At 38.4% G+C, this 16,934-nt stretch overlaps 1 protein-coding gene across 1 annotated transcript; it reads left to right on the forward strand.

The window, feature by feature from the left end:
- The first annotated feature begins 13 nt into the window (after positions 1-13).
- On the forward strand, positions 14-16,618 carry LOC139734113 (phosphatidylinositol glycan anchor biosynthesis class U protein-like). The gene is made up of 11 exons (XM_071644930.1): positions 14-143; positions 4,159-4,223; positions 5,137-5,271; positions 5,999-6,102; positions 6,752-6,852; positions 8,057-8,166; positions 8,673-8,830; positions 9,633-9,776; positions 11,061-11,185; positions 14,481-14,623; positions 16,493-16,618. The coding sequence occupies exons 1-11, from the start codon at positions 14-16 to the stop codon at positions 16,604-16,606; spliced, it is 1,329 nt and encodes a 442-aa protein (XP_071501031.1). The 3' UTR covers positions 16,607-16,618.
- Positions 16,619-16,934: the final 316 nt, after the last annotated feature.

Consider the following 16,934-nt stretch of genomic DNA (forward strand, 5'->3'; position numbering starts at 1 on the left):
GCCTAGATACAAGATGGCTGCGCCCACCGTTGTCACTATTGCAATCGGAGCACTTGTGAGGTCGATTCTGTTTTATTCTTTCGTGGCAGAATGGCTGATAGATCGTGTAGAAATTGCAACTCCCTTGACCTCATGGAAATCGAGTAAGGCTACCCTTTCTTCATCTTTTGTTCTTGTAAATTTGTTGTGCTTTGCCTTTCATAATGGGCCCAGCACAGCTCAGTCCCACACAGAGTCAAAAGGCAGCTCTGCTTCTTTAATTTACTTTGCTTTGCATTGGGGACTCATAACCATTTGATTTGCTTCATGTGCACTGGTCTGTATGTCTGGTTGAAATGAAATGAATTGAATTCTGGTTCTGGTTCTGGTTGGGTTCTGCGCAATCACTGCCTGAAGGCTGTTATCCCGCGCAGCCGGTGTGAACGGATTTATTTCTTAAAATTTTAAATTCTGAAATGAGCTTTTTTGACCAGCTCTTCTACATTGATTGCATCAAGCATAATTTTAAAATCCTTTAAATTGGTAACGCCTCTTGTCTCTGGTGGTAGGAAGTTCCATTCCCTGGTTGTCCTTGGATAGAATGAGTGCTGGTAACATGTCTTGTTGAATGAAGGCATCTCTAAAATGTTGGGACCTGTTTGTCGCCGTGTTGAGCCGGGTCTCTGACGTAGATGAACATTTGATGGGGTAATATTGTGTACTTCTTTAAAGATGGCAATCAATCGGAACTTGGTGCGGCGGTTTTCCAAGGTTTCCCATTGGAGTTTGGATAGGATGGATGTGACACTGGATCGTTTGTCATAATTGTTTACGACAAAAATTGAATTGAATTCATGCGATAACACTAATGATAACGGCAACATGAAGGAAGAACTGTGTCTAGATTCTAACTGAAGAATTGTTTTACTTTTTTTAATGATATGATTCTGTATGTGTTTGTCCAGTCGTCTGTCGTATTTTGTGTCATCTCATTTGGCTTTTTTTCCCCTCTCATCAACCGTGGGAATTATCTTTAATGTAAAAACACATTGTTTTCCCTTATCTCTTGTTTATTTTTATTTTCTTTACATTTTGAATGGTTTTGAAATTTGTATTATTCAACCGGCAATAATTTTCATCTCCATCTCCTTTTTTCCACTATTTGAATTTTAATATTTCCCTTTCCTATCCTCCAAGCTCCATTTTTTTTTATTATGCCTCCGCAACGAAGTGGCCGGAGGCATTATGTTTTCGGGTCGTCCGTCCGTCCGTCCGTCCGTCCGTCCGTCCGTCCGTCCGTCCGTCCGTCCGTCCGTCCGTACGTCCGTCCGTCCCGTTTTTTTTTTTGTCGATATCTCAAGAACCGTGTGGTGGTTTTACATCAAACTTGGTATGAGGGTATATCCTTGGGGGATAATACTTTGTGTGGATTTTAGGGTCACAGGGTCAAAGGTCAAAGGTCACAGGTTATTTTGTGAAAAAAAAATTGAAATTTCATGTTTTTCTCCATATCTCGCAAATGGTTCAAGGTATCTTCATGGAACTTAGTATATATGCTTGTACCGATTGGCAGTGATTATCTAGGGAAGTTGGGGGTCATGGGTCAAAGGTCAGGGGTCAAAGGTCAAGGTCAACTCCTCAAAATATCACTACTTTCCTTAAAATGCAATATGCCTGAAGGTTGTTTTTTTTTTTAACTTGATGTATGGCATGTATTACCCAATATATATTTTTGGGGAAGTTTCTTGCCAAAAGGTCAAAGGTCAAAAGGTAAAAGGTCAAGTGAAAGTGCTAAATTGCACTTTTTCCTCCATATCTCGAAAGTAACTCGAGGTATCATCATGAAACTTACATATTTATGCATGTTCAACCTAACAGTGATTCTCTTTGGAACTGTGAGGTCAAAGGTCAAAGGCCAGGTTTAGATAATGCTATTTTCCCATTTGATACTGAAATTATACTTTTTCTCAATACCTTGAAAATTACTCAATGCATAAACTTATAAAAGGGTCAAAAGTCAAGTAAAAATCATCAGTTCCCCAAATACCTGCACTCTGACATTTTAATCATTCATCCAATTGAACCTAGTTCTAGGAAAGTGAACATTCAGCACATTTGTGTCAAACCTGTCATTTTAGTATTTTGCCATTTGTGTGAAACTGTCATCACACATTGTCAAGACATTGTACTATAGACCTATTAGGAGAACCATGCATTATGGCGGAGGCATATCAGTAGCCGTAGCGATATATCTAGTTGATTTATGGACTTGGTATGATAACTTATATGTATTTCCGCTTGATGTTGTGTCGATATCATATTCTTTACTTTTAGTTTTCGTGCTTTTGGGCATTGAAATTATTTACCCACTTCTACATTTTTACTTCCTTGCCCGCTCTTCTCCATCTTGCCATATTCGTTCTTATATACACAAATATATCTCCTTTCCTGTTTTGCAATTCCTGGTACTCTTACCTATCTTATTTTCTGATGCTAAGGTCTGATGTGTATAATACTGTAAAAGTGGTTTCTTTCGCGGTGGTTTTAGTTTCGTGCTTTTCGCGCTTTGAGGTTGAACCGCGAATTTAACATCACGCGAAAATGTTTTGAACTCGTTGCTTGTTACAACGCTATCATTACCGACCGCGAATTTAAACACACGCGAAAAAGTCGGCACCGATGTAAACCGCGAATGTTTCTGTATGCGAAAGAAACCACTTTTACAGTATCCTTTTTTTATTTTTACGTATGCTTGTTCTATCAGTGTTATTTTGATTAAATCATTTTTTATGAGTCTGATGTAAAGCGACAGTATCAGCCTTTGAGCTGCTGGATTGTTATTTTATATTTGCACAATAAACCACATTGTTTTTTAATTGAATTGAATTGAACTGAATTGAATTGAAGTCTACAAATTACAAGCAGTATGCAATACACAGCGCAGCATCATCGCACCATGTCCATGATGATCATGCACTGTCACTGAACATGCTGCATAATTGCATGTCATGATGTATTGGCTATGTAGTAGAGCCTAAATGAGATTTTGTTGTTGTTGTTTTACATTAATCATTGCAGTTATGCAGTGTACGAGGCAGGTTCTATTAGAATCTAAACTGTTGACGTTGTGGACTGTAAAGCCCTAGCCCTAAATGTAAATAAGTGTTCAGTCATAATATTTAATAGAACCAACTAGACTCTGAAAGCATTTTGTTGTGTTTCATGGGATCAGACCGAGCTTTTTCAAAATGTAACCAACCAAGGGAATGTTTGCATCTTTTTCTTTGCTCAATCTTTTTAACTAATGTTAACCTGTTAGAATGGTTGATCTGTTATGTTTAAAGTTAAATTAGATTTAATCAACAATATCAATCATGTCAATACTAAAATTAAATAGGGTGAAATAGTTATACCATAGACTAACCCCGGGGCGCTCCTTCACACAGTTACACTGTGGGAGCCCGAACGCTTTTTGATCACAGTTAACCATAGACCAGACACATGTAAAATTGAAATTTAATGTGTTATATCTACCATCTCCTAAGAGTTACCTTAATCAGTGACTAAATCTCTATTTCCTGCAACTATGTAAGTAAAAATACAACTGTGTAAAATAACATTACCGGTTACAATGTCTCTTTGATTGATGGTAAATTTACAATATAAATGCACCATGATGGTCATGGAATTCTGGAGCTGGAGTGGAGTCTAGTTTTGCTAATCCCAACTCATCCCTTGATTTCCATCATTATAAATGTTTTAAATGTACATGTTTTAGATGTTTTTAATGTCATAAATGTTATAAATGTTATAAATGTTATAAATGTTTTTATATGTTATAAATGTTATAAATGTTTTTATATGTTATAAATGTTTATATGTTATAAAAATATGTTAGAGTGGGCCCCACTCACAAGCTGTGCTTCTTGGGGACTAGATGTTTGGTTTGGTTTTCAATACATTGAATTGAATTGAATTCAAAATTGAATTGAATTTTGCCAGCAGACAGATACCAACTCTGGAGCAGTTTTCTTAAATTTTTCCTGAAGAGAATCTGACTCTGTCATTACCAGGTCAGACTATATGGTAAGAGAGGTAGAAGGTCCAAGGATGAAAAATTGTGTATATTTTCACCTCATTGTACCAATGAATGCCTAATGACTTTGTTCTATACCACAGTGGTGGAGGGTCTTACTCTTCTGGATGCAGGCATCTCTCCCTATGCAGGAGATACATTTCATGAGGTGAGGCTTCTACAAGTTCTGATGTCTACACTCATCCAAGCATTGATTCTGACATTTCCTGTAGAAATACTGGCAGTGTATGAATAAATGCACATATTATGCAACTGTTGACAAACAATTAGAGTGATGTTACGAAGGACATGCAATAGACAATTTGAACCTTGAAACTTGACAAAATAATCTCTGAAGCAGCTCTTTCCTTCCAAGCTACACTGAGATGGTATGTGCTATGACAGTAGGTGATGGTGCAGTCAACATTATAGAGTTTCTAATTACAATAAAAACAGTAATGTGCAACTTTTTAAAAAACAACAACCCTGTTTCAAGGTTGTTAGCTGTGCTTCTCAACCGGTTTTTGAAGTGCACGCAGGTGGGCTGTGATGTCAGCCAATAATGAAATAAAACAGATTCATGTTTGATCTAAACAAGGGCCTAAAAAACATGTAGGAGCCAAAGTGGGCCTCAGGTTAAACAAAGGTTGAGAAGCCCGGGTTAAGAGAATAAAACACCCTGAAACCTACAGGAGGTTCCAACTCTCTGATAACAGGAATTGCAGCCTCCTGAAGAGCAGCGACTGTTGGAGCAGTAACTGCCATGGCTGGTAACTGGTTCTAGATGTGACTTAAAGAGAAAATTAATCAAATCAAGACAATGATTTGATTTTTGTTTGAAACATCAGTTTCTCAGTATACGAATAATGAGGTCACTTGGTGTTACAACTCATGTAGAAACAAAAAAATAAAACAAAACAAAACTAATTGTCTATATCGTATGCAAGAACCAATTAATGTACAATTGTAGGACCATCAATCCATCGGCTCTTTGTCTATCTATATTTCCTACAGCTAGAATAAAAATTTGGTTTTAATCCAAACCCAATAAAACTGAATGTTTTCCCTGACTGCCCTCTCAGACTCCTCTCCTGCTGTACAGCTTCCACTACCTCCGCTCCATCTCGCCCAGTCTGGTGCCCCTGGTTTTTGTCATTGCTGACCTCTTGACCGCCTGGACTCTACGGTCAGCTGCTCAGATTGCCATCAAATTCTTGGTAAGAACACATACTGGAGGTAGCCTAGTGTTGTCATAAATTTTGGCTGCAACAAAACGAGCTCATCATGATGGAAACTTTAGAAGGCACTGCAGATATGCCGTCCATCCATATAAATTATGATGTTGTATGCCGAAGACAAGTGTAACCCACTTTCATCAAATCTACAAATTCAGTACACACATGTAAGAAAATGTTAAAAACTGATCTTTTGCCTCACTTCTAGTGATTTGATTGGATTTTATAGTTGTGGGTTGTTGTTTTTTTAAGCGCTGTGATATAGTTGTACTGTTGTACTATATATGTATAGCATATCTGAATGCCTGGTGATGATGATGATGATTATAACAATGATAATGATAATAATCCATCAGGATTAAACTATGGAATTTTGATCACTACTGTCTAGAAATAACTGATTCAGCCATCATCAAAACACTTCTCTTATGTGGCTAATTATCAATGGGAGTGCAAATACAATTTATTGTTATTGCTTTTATTGAGAACCAGAAGAGTGTAGTCTCTACCTCATGTTGCAGATACAGCACAATTAAAGAAATAATAGGATTAGTGAATTGGACAGCAATTGATAAACAAAGATACAGTGCAGGTCTGTTTTGTTGGTAATCAAGGCAAGCACTGAAGATTGAAGCCTTTCTTTAACACTGAATGCATGGCAAGATTGAGTATGGGAGTGAGAGAGTCCATTTTTCTATCTTTTTATCAGTTCAATCAGCAGCAAGATGAGAAGAAGAACTATGCATCAGATGTTGGTCCACTACTCATCGCTGACAGGGATCTGACCGCTGTTCCAGACCTGGTGTTGGCAATGTAAGTTATCATTGGTTTGTAAGTTGTAAGTTTATCGTTGGTTGGAGTGTAGGAATTTATTAATATGAATAGACCAATAGTTACAGCATTGGCTCATTATTATACTAACTAATATATGATGACTTTTATTTAATGATTTCTATCAAAAGCAATCATTAATTCATTATAGTGATCACCATTATCACAGTGTATGGTGATTACAATGATCACCAATATTCTTATAACACAGCCAGGCCTAGATTCATGTTCAGTTTGGTTGGTTTTACTTTCAAAGATAGGAATGTAGTGGAGTATTCCTCCCCTCAGCACGATTGATTGAGGGTCAAATCATGTGTCTGCGTATCTGTTTCTGACAGAATGATACGTCTACTCCTGTTCATGGGAATTTCTTCCCAATTCAAATCAGCCTTGTCCAAATTTGAATCGTAAGGTAAGAACATCACAGAATCATGTTTCTGGTATGCATTATATGTACATGATTTTTCCCAAAACTTATCAGTAGGAAGCTGTATTTTTCTGTTCATCACAATTTGCTTATCTTTAACACAAGAGAACAAGTAAGAAATCGAATAATTTTACTAACTTCATATTTTACACCGAAGTTTTCATGATTCTTTTTCAAGTTCTCTTATTTCCACCAAACATGCAGCTACCTACTATGTCCATTCAGCATTGTGACATGTGTCGCCCAGTGCAGCGTGGTCTTTGTCAATCTCGCTCTCGCCATCACATTCCTGACCACATTACAAGGTGAGGAACACTGTGTGAATAGAATCAGACCATGCTGGTGAGATTTTGCCTGTAGAATCAAGGGACTAGATATGTTTGCACAATGGTTCCATGACATTTGCTCCTGCAACAATTGCTCCCATGAAATACATATATCTGCATGCTAAGCCAGACATAAATTCTACCCACTAATGTAACTCTAACCCTATTCTTAATCCTCACATCAAACTAACTCTACATCCTATCACAGCCCTAACCCTAAGTCCGTGGAGAAAATTAGACTGGAGCAACTGTCGCAGGAGCAAATGTCTTGTCATCTTGCACAATACAGTTGCTGATCAACATAACATTTTGCCACATGAGAAACACAAGTACGATCTTCTTCTTCACACAATGAATTCCATTGTGTTGCAGCTTTGTAATGGCATGGAACAGCAGTCAATGAGTTTGTTCTGCTTTGAAATGCCAAATGTGTTTCTTCAACATAAACAGTATGATAAGATGTGTATTATCCTGTAACTGGGAACTTGATGAGGATGTTTGTCTTGAGATGGTAATGTAATACTTCGGATGATGACTTACCATGGTATAACAAGGGAAAATTTGCATTAACAAAGTTCCTAGATTTTGAGAGCAACATGCTTTGCAGACATCTTGAAATGAGTGAGAAAAGTAAGAAATCTACCACATCCTTCACTTGGATCTCAATTTGATAATAAAAGTGTTAATGTAGATAAAGAAGGAATTCACTGATTTTGAATTATTTCCACTTTTAAACTTTGTCAAGTAATCATGTCTGTAGTATGTTCATAATTGTACCCATGGAATTTTTCAAAATCCTAAGCCAAGTCATCTTTCATCCAGATGCACCCTTATATAGGGTACTGTTTACGCCGAATATTTCCTTAGGTTTTCATTTTCATGAATTTTGTGAGTCAGGTGCTATTTGCGAAATGCTAACTCTAATTTGGACATGAATGTGGCATGCATGCATACATTTCTTTGTTCAGTACTGTACTCCACAATTGCAAATTTAACCACTGGCAAAATTGTTGGAAGTCCCGATTCGTGAAAACATAGACTTGCTAAATACATGTATATGCATGTTCAGTACTCTATGTATCAATTAATCTCCTTCAATCCGAAATGTTTGGTGCAAACATCCATGTGTTTATTGATGGGGAGCCTCTTGGAATGCCATTATTCTTTGCTTCTGTCCCTGTAGGAAACTTGGGCGGGGCAACTCTCTCCCTAGCCTGTGCCTCCTACCAGTCCCTCTATCCTGCCATGATGATCGTCCCCATGGCGATGCATATGGCTCTCGTCAAGCTTGAGGTAAGCATTGAGTGTAAGCTTCAAACAATCTTTGCCGTGGTGTAAGTTTGGAGTCAGGTGGATTGGTAGAAAGATGGACCTAGAGACATAATGATAGAATGATAGATTGACAGTTAGAAGCGACTACATTTTTACAAATACACACATGTTATATGCTTGCCTACACATATGCACATACACCACATGATACACCTGCAAAGTACATGTAAATGACATATAAACAGCAATATAGCTGAACTTGAAACTCTGAAATCAGTGTGTATTAACATGTATTTTGAAGAGATATCGAGATTAGTGTCATGTGATGCATTTAAAATTTCCTTTGAACTATCATTGAGAAATGCTTGTAGATGTCTACATTTGGTTAGTGGATTTGTTGCCTTGTTGGCTCAATATTTTCAATCTGTTTGATGAAATGATGGTTGTCAGATTAAATGATCTAAGAAAGGGTTGAAGGGATAATGTACTAGAATGAATTTGATATATTTTTCTGTGATTTGCTTCAGACATTGAGCAACAAGACACTAAGCTACCGCAGAGTGGAGGCTGTGAAGACCATGGCAAGAGTTGTTGTCTTTTTCTGTGTCTGGATGGCATGTCTCGTGGGTCTCTCCTTCCTCATGTTGAACTCATGGGAGTTCCTGGGGTCTACCTATGGCTTTGTGTGAGTGCAAGCTGTGCCTGAAACTTAAAACTTGAGGGGGAATGAAGCCCAACATATATGTGGATTGAGTGAATGCAGCAATATTAGTAGAACATATCAGGGAAGTTTGAGGAATATCGGACATCCGTTGAGAAGTTCTATTTTTTTTTTTTCAATTTCAGTGCAGCCATTGCTGAATGAGGAGACTACAACAGTTCGTGATTAATACCGCAGGACAACAGTTTAAGAAAATATAAAGCGAATTCAACATATTTTCATTTTTCTAGCATAATGAAAGAATACTTGACTTGCCTCTTTCAGAAAGCAGGGGGAATAATATTACCTGTGTCGGTAACAAGTAGGGGGAATGCGTATTTTTCATATAAAATGAAATGAGGATGAAAAATCCTACATCAAAATAGCATAAGATACAAGTAAATGAGAGGTATACCACCTTAGAAGTTATCCAACTTTTTCTTCTTCCCTCCTCCAAACATCAGTGATATCACTAAAACACCTAAAACTGGCAGTGCTTTCTTAACCCGTTGAGGACGAGTCCCGAGTATACTCAGGCAAGTGTCTATGGGAAATGCGTGTTGTAGCAAAATCAGCCCATCCTCAACGGGTTAATGAACTCCTAACATCACAGAATATGTTTAGATATGGAAAAAATAAATGAATGAATGAATATACAGAGAGACACCTAACTCTGTGCTGCATATTCAGTTTTAATTCGCTTTTTAAAGTTTTGTCTTGCATAGACAAATATTTGCCTTACATTTTGTTTATAATGGTTTTTGTTTGTTTTTTGTCGTTTGTTCAGGTTGGCTGTGCCAAATCTTCAGCCCAATCTAGGACTCTTCTGGTATTTCTTCACAGAGATGTTTGACCACTTCAGAACTTTCTTTCTCTGTGTATTCCAAATCAATGCATTCATCTATACAGCCCCACTGGTGCTGAAATTAAGGTGAGATCAGCTATCCATGCCTTATGTTTGATATCTCTGTGAGCTTTACCCTGTTTGCATTTCTGATTTCAATAAGCCTTTTGAATTGACTTGTTTCCCTCTTGTATAACAATGGATTTGCATTAACTGGGTATACCTAAACATTTTTTTTGTCCAATTCATTTCTCTGTTCTGATCAGTCAGTTGTGCTGTGCCTAGCCAAAGATTTTTACTGTATACGCCATATCGTCGCTGGGGCAACAAGACCTCGTATCTACAAAATGTCAAATGTTCAGGAGAGCCAAAAAACATGGTGGCCAAAGCACTGTGGCGAATGGGATAGCCTTTCCTTTGACATGCCGTGGTGGCTTCATTTTTGGAGTAAGACAGTTGGGATTTGGACAGGACATCACTTATCCCATTACTTGACCATTAATCAAAAAAAGTCATTTTCACCAAAATTGCAGATACAAGGTCTTGTCACCCCAGCGACGATATATTTCGTGAATCGGGACTTCCTGACATTTTTGCAAGTGGTCAGATTCATGATCTTGGAGTACAGTAATGAACTGAGACATGTTCTTGTGCACTCGCATTCATGTTGAGATCAAAGTTAATAATTCAACGTGTTGTTAAATTTGCTAATAACACCAGACTTGCGAAATTTGGCATTCTAGAAGTGCCTTGCCAATGATTTTATTAGATTGGTGAGTGCTTTACCCATTGTAATGACAGTAAGCAGTTTTTAATGTCAGGGAAGGATCATTTGTTAGTTTTCACAGGATTACACTCTAAAGACTAATCTAATTGAAATCATACAGTACATTCATATCACCCTTTCGTATTTTAAGTTCCAAACCTCTGTGCCAAATGTTCCCTTTATTTCACTGAATTTGTTCTGCACTTTACAGCAGGTTCCACTGTATTTTGATGGAAAAGAAGACATTTCTATTTCTACTTTTTGATAGAGATACATTTCATAGTGATTTGATTTATGTGCATGAGGCACTTTTTGGTTCTGATGGCTTGCTACAGTTTGAAACAGGCGAGGGCAATTACCCCCTGGGCAATTACCACGGACCCTTCCCCTGGCCCTAACCCTAATCCTAATCCTGAACCTAATCCTAACCCTAACCCAAACTCCTAACCCTTAACCTAACTCTAACCTTACCACTAATGCTTTTACCACAGTATTTAGTTGGGGGGTAATTGACCTCTGGGGGTAATTGCCCGGATAAGGTTTGAAACAAGTGCTGATTCTCACATGATGATGTTTTTTGTTGATTGTCTCCCTCTTGTGGCCAGAAAGCATCCATTGTTTGTGATGATGGTTCAGTGTATGCTGATCTCAATCTTCAAGTCATACCCTGGTGTGGGTGATACCACCATCTACCTGGCCCTTCTCCCAGTCTGGTCCCATTCTTCCCACTGTGAGTAAACCCATATAACCAGCCAGCCAGCCAGGCTGCTCTCTTCATTAACACACTTCATGCAGACAGTCTCAAGTATATAATGTGACCGTGCGTCACAATAACAACAAAAGTCGCACCCCTTGATATTACGTGAGGACTCAAAAAAGGTGAAATAGGTCAACCGTGTCAATCTTGAGTTTTTCATATTTTCTAAAGAGCTATCCTTCTTCTACGTTATTCTTAAGTTTGGGATCATAACATGAATGGGGAAGTGTGTTTTGAGCACTTTTTCTACAACCCTTTTTTGGGGGAGAGTAGAATGATCAGCTATGTCTTAGAGGCCCCCTTTCATTTCTTGAAATCCTTTGCATACTCTTCACTTTCAAGTCTAATAACTTTTAAAAGGATAATGCTACTGCTTTGAAAGTTGGCATTGATTATGGACAGAATGTGTTAATAGAACATGCTTAATTTCAGCTTAATCTTATAATCCCTTCATTGTTGTTGCTCCGGTTGTTTACATCTTGTGTTTTGTCCCTCTCATCACACAGCTAGCACGGCTTGGTAAAGATTAAGCGCTTGAATAGAACCAGTACTTCAGAGCCTCTTTTCTCAGTTCACATTTTTCCAGAGTGTATGCTTTCTTTCCAGTATTTAGATAGGTTAGGGAAGTCCATTTGAATTTAGTTATACATCATTTTAAAGCTTAGAGTCTGCTCTTTCAGAATCTGCCCTTAACTAAAAATTCATGTCTGGCGACTTTTTGTTGGTTTTGTGATGCAGGGTCACATATATGACCCTGCATCACAAAACCAACAAAAAGTCACCAGAAACTTATTTTTAGTTAGAGGCAGATTCTGAAAGAGCAGACTGTAAGCTTTAAAATGATGTATAGCTCAATTCAAGTGGACCCTCCTAACCTATCTAAATATTGGAAAGAAAGCACACACTCTGGAAAAATGTGAACTGAGAAGAGAGGCTCTGAATTGTAGGGTCTATTCAGGCGCTTAATCTTTACCAAGCCATGCTGGCTGTGCAATGAATGGGACAAAAAACAGGATGTAGACCACCATAGCAACAACAATGAAGGGATTATCAGATTCAGGTGAAATTGAGCAGGTTCTATTAGCACATTCTGTCCAAGATTTATAACAACTTTGAAAGCAGCAACATCATCCTTTCAAAAGTTTATAAGAGTTGACTGTGAAGAGTGTGTAAAGGATTTTTAAGAAATGAAAAGAAGCCTGTAAGACATGCCTAATCACACCGTTCTAACAACAACAAAAAAAGAACATGTTCTAGAGAAAAAACAGCTTAAAACACGCTTTCCCATTTGTTTTATGATCCCAAACTTAAAGGGGCATAGTCCCGGTAGTGTAGAGGGCGCTGTTGATGATACTGCCGATCACCGCCAGCATTGATACGAAGATTGCCGAAATTGAGCTGTCATCAAGAGTAAAGCGCGTAGGTGTTGCTAAGTAACGTTGCCTTCTTTGTCTTCTCTGCGCATCACGCAGTCTGTAGTAATGCCAGGGTGCGTGCATATGTGCTTCTTATTATGACATCACAAAAGAAATTTGCCAAAGCTGTCATCCCCTTGAGTCGAATCATGAGCCGAACTGTGATCGGACCACTGACACAGTGGATCAGACTTCTTCGGACTCGGGGAAAGTGGGCCAAAGCGTAAGCGCCCAAGAGAAGTCGATAGCATAGGTCTCTATGGGAAACTTGCGCCGTGCGCCCGCGTACGCATATGACTAAAACACCGGGACGATGCACCTTTAAGAATAATGTAGAAGAAGAACAGTTCTTTCAGAATATGTAATGTAAAACTCAAGATTGAATAGGTTGACCTGTTTCACCCTTTTTGAGTCCTTATGTAAGACAGGGCTGCACACTAATCCATTTTTGTCTGCTGGTCCGACCTGTCTGTCGCTCCAGTAGGTACCCAATTTTTCCATGTTTTACCGGTCCATTCCTGAAAAAGTCACTGGTCCGACAGTGATTTTAACTGGTAAGGGACTGTCGAACCAGTGCCAGTGTGCAGCGTTGTGTAAAATCAGGTGATGCGACTTTTCATTGGTTTTGTGATGCACGGTTACATATATTACCATAAAACCAGACATTTTCGTGTGCATGAAACTTTTGCAAATTTCACAAGGAGCAAAGATTCGCAAAAGTAAAATGCATGCAAAAGTTTTTGTCTCCATTATGCATTGAATGCCAGTGGCAATTTGTGTAAGTTTCATGCTGCAAAAAAGTCCATTGGCTCCAATTTGTGAAACTGTCATGCCACGAATGTTTCTGATTTTACAGTATCTGAAGTTTCATGCACATTCATACACTTGTGAAATGCAGATGGTATTTTGATATTCATTATCAATTCAAACCCATTGCTTCCTACAAAGTAAGTTTAGCATGCTTTGGAATAAAAATAATGAGATGGCATCAGTCTTCAAATGACAACAGAAAGAGCGAACTTGTCAAACTTGCCAAAAAATTGTATGCACTATTCATGTAAATTTGCATTGAAGATTTGTCCCAATAAAATCATGACTTCCTCTTATCTGTGAATCTCTGCTTGCTACATGTGCAGTGAAACCTGCTCAAATAAAATATATCCTGTAATTCCTTCCTGAATACCACATTGTAGCAAACTCTTTAAAATCATAACTTGCAGTCTACAAGCTTTTGTCTTTTACTCGGTTTCTCCTATTACATGTTATTCCTGTTTGCATACATATTTGTTTCTTTCCATCTCAAATTGATTATTTTGTGTTGGCTCAGTCGGTAGCACGTCTGCCTCACGATCACGCGGCCCGGGTTCGAACCCGAGTCTGGACTGAGCAATGTTGTGTGTAAGCATACCGTCCCCTCTAGCAAGAGGCAAAACGCTCTGTCCCTCAGATAGGACATAAAATGGAGGTCCCATGTATGAGAGAGTAACAACTCATGCAAGTAAAAGGTCCCGCTTCATTCATTCATCGCAAAGAGCAGGGTGTTTAACCCGATGAAGTGGTCCCACCTCACATCCAACTGGACCCCATGGAAGACCAGCTTAATGTAGCTGAATATGGGCTATCCAGCCATCCTCTCAGAATGAAAAGAACAAAAACAAAAAACAAAAAACTTCTCTCTTAAAATCAAATGGAATGTAAAATTGCATGCCATGTGGAATATGGAAAAATAAAAAATAAAAATAATATGAATGAAAAGTGTACTACAGTAGTTTAAAAAAACAGCAACAATGATGTGAGATGAGCGAGATTAAATTTCTTGTTGGTAAGATGAAATGTTCCTTCATCTCTTGCAGATTTCCGCAATGGTTTGGTGGTTGGAGTTATGCTGGTCCTCTCCACAGTGCTAGCTCCTGTCATCTGGCATCTCTGGATCTACGCTGGCAGTGCCAACGCAAACTTCTTCTTTGCCTTCACCCTGATTTATAACACAGCCCAGGTATGTTTGCAGTCATGACTGGCACTGCATGTATCATTTATTGGTAGTAGAAGAGACATTGACACGCTTGAATGACTATTGCAACCCAAAAGTCCAACAGAAATTGGGTCACCTTGTAGCATTGTGCCTAGATATAGGGAGATAGGGTCCATGTGGAAAGGATTGTATTGTGGTCATTACCCTTCATTTGTCATTGAGTTTAGTAGACATATAGAGAAATAAAACTTTTGGCAGTGTTACAGTAGTGTCAGGGATAACATTTTGTAGGAACTTGCAAATAAAGTAGAAGTCCAGTATGGAGCCGGTCTGCTTTGCTATATTGCCCTTGGAGTTCATCAAGGGTAACAAAGTTGGCATGTTGGCACTGGGCAGCCATTACTATATGGCTAATTATGTGCAAAGTGTATGACCCCTCACTGAACTTGGTTACTTTGGGTAATTTCTGGTGGGGTCAGGTGAGATAGTGGTCAAATGAAATCCTGAATTTTGCTGCACAAGCAAATTAATGTAGAATACCTCAGATGTCCAGTGACTGTAAGTAGTATTGTAATGCTGTTGCAATTGGCAAAGGTGATCATGGGTTTCAATACATCTTGATTGTTTCTGACCAAAGCATCAACAGAACTCATATCATTATTAACCATCAAAAACTTTTACAGACATTCAAGTTTTCTTCATAGTGACTGTTCTGTCCCAAAAGCAGCTTACTGTTAGATGAGAAGTAGCAAATTTTTTGCAAGATACAGCATACAACTGATACTGAGTGTCATATGAAAGTTTTTGATGTCGTTCTGTAATGTTCACTCAGTACAGGAATGCTGCCAACATACCTGCAAAAGTGTTAAAAGAAGGAAGCCTGAGACAGACAATTGAATTTCTTCCTTCATATTTTACAAGCAGTGTCTGGCTGATTTAGAGAGCTTTCCAACAGTAGCCTCCAAGCACCAGTTCTTTTGAAGTTGTATCCTAATAAGTAGGAAATCTAGCAACATCTGACACGTACATGACATTTAGACCCAATAAACTGCATACCACATACCACATTAGAGTAAAATTAAAGGTCAAAGTGACATGTGTAGTCAGACTCTAAAGTCAGAATTAACAGTCATGGGATTGATGTTAATGAAAAACCTGTAAATCATCCAAATTTGCAATATATGTCAACTAGATTGACAGATGTAGAGCAGAAGTTATGGCTGAGTGAAGTCGTGCTTATGTCCAAATTAATGGCTGCGTGCAAAGACTTGGCACCTCCCTGCATTTGCTGCTATGTTTATTTTACTTCATGGGGTAGAAGATGCTGTAAAATTCTCCGGAAATAAAAGTTGGCATCAAGCTCAAATTGAGACTAGTCTGTGTATGAGGCACCAGTGGTTCAGCCATTTTAGTACTTTCACTATCTGCTTGTATTCCCTGTGAAGGTCATGTTGTTCTAATTTATATTTGATTACATTGTTGAAGGTTATCAGATTTGTAATTAGAACGTTTTTACTATGAAAGGAGTATACGGGTAGGTTATGATTAGGAGGTGACATTTTCACAATATTCTAATCATAACAGTTTAGATATTTGTTGAAGGGCCATCTAAGGCAATCGTACTCTGCTCAGAGAGTCCGCATGAGATAGAAACAAATGCAGTATCCTAGATTTTATTTCAACCCTGTTTGCAGAAATGTCTATATTCTATTTCTTTAATCTCTTATGGAGAAATTTCCAGATTGTTTTTGTGTTCATCATACACTTAACCTTCTCAGATAATCTTACTTGAGAAATGTCTAGCCACTCTAAGCTGATGTTTTATCTTTGTTTGTAAACCATTACACCATGGTAATCTTGTATATGTTTCTTGCATGCATTTCTTTGTTTCAGATCTTCTTGATCACAGATTTGGTGTTTGGCTTCTTGAGACGAGAGTTCGCCCTCAAACACGGCATGGAAATTCTGGATGAGTGTGGCAAGAAGCGAGAAGTCAGACTACAGTAGGACTGACAGACAGAACGCATGAAAAGAAATGTCTCTCTCTTACCCCCATGCTGCCTGTAGAGGAATGATTTGTGGATTAAAGAATACCTTTGCTTCACCAAGAATGTGGAAGGCCCTCCACCAGAGTGCCTTTGTTGCCATATTTAATGTGAAGTCCTCGCAGTGTGTAGGGTTCGCCTGCAGCTCGGGAGATGTAGGTTCATTGAGATTGTGCAGTGTGTGGTTAGAGTTCAACATGTCTGGCATTGCTTGGGTGGTAGTAAATGCTGTGTTGTTAAAGGTTTCCAGGTTACTCTGTATCAATATGGTCTTACATGTCAGTAAAACA

This window comes from Diadema antillarum, unplaced genomic scaffold, assembly GCF_040938485.1.
Source record: "Diadema antillarum isolate AM-2024a unplaced genomic scaffold, OU_Dant_1.0 seq00000511_RagTag, whole genome shotgun sequence".
Lineage (NCBI taxonomy): Eukaryota > Metazoa > Echinodermata > Echinoidea > Diadematoida > Diadematidae > Diadema > Diadema antillarum.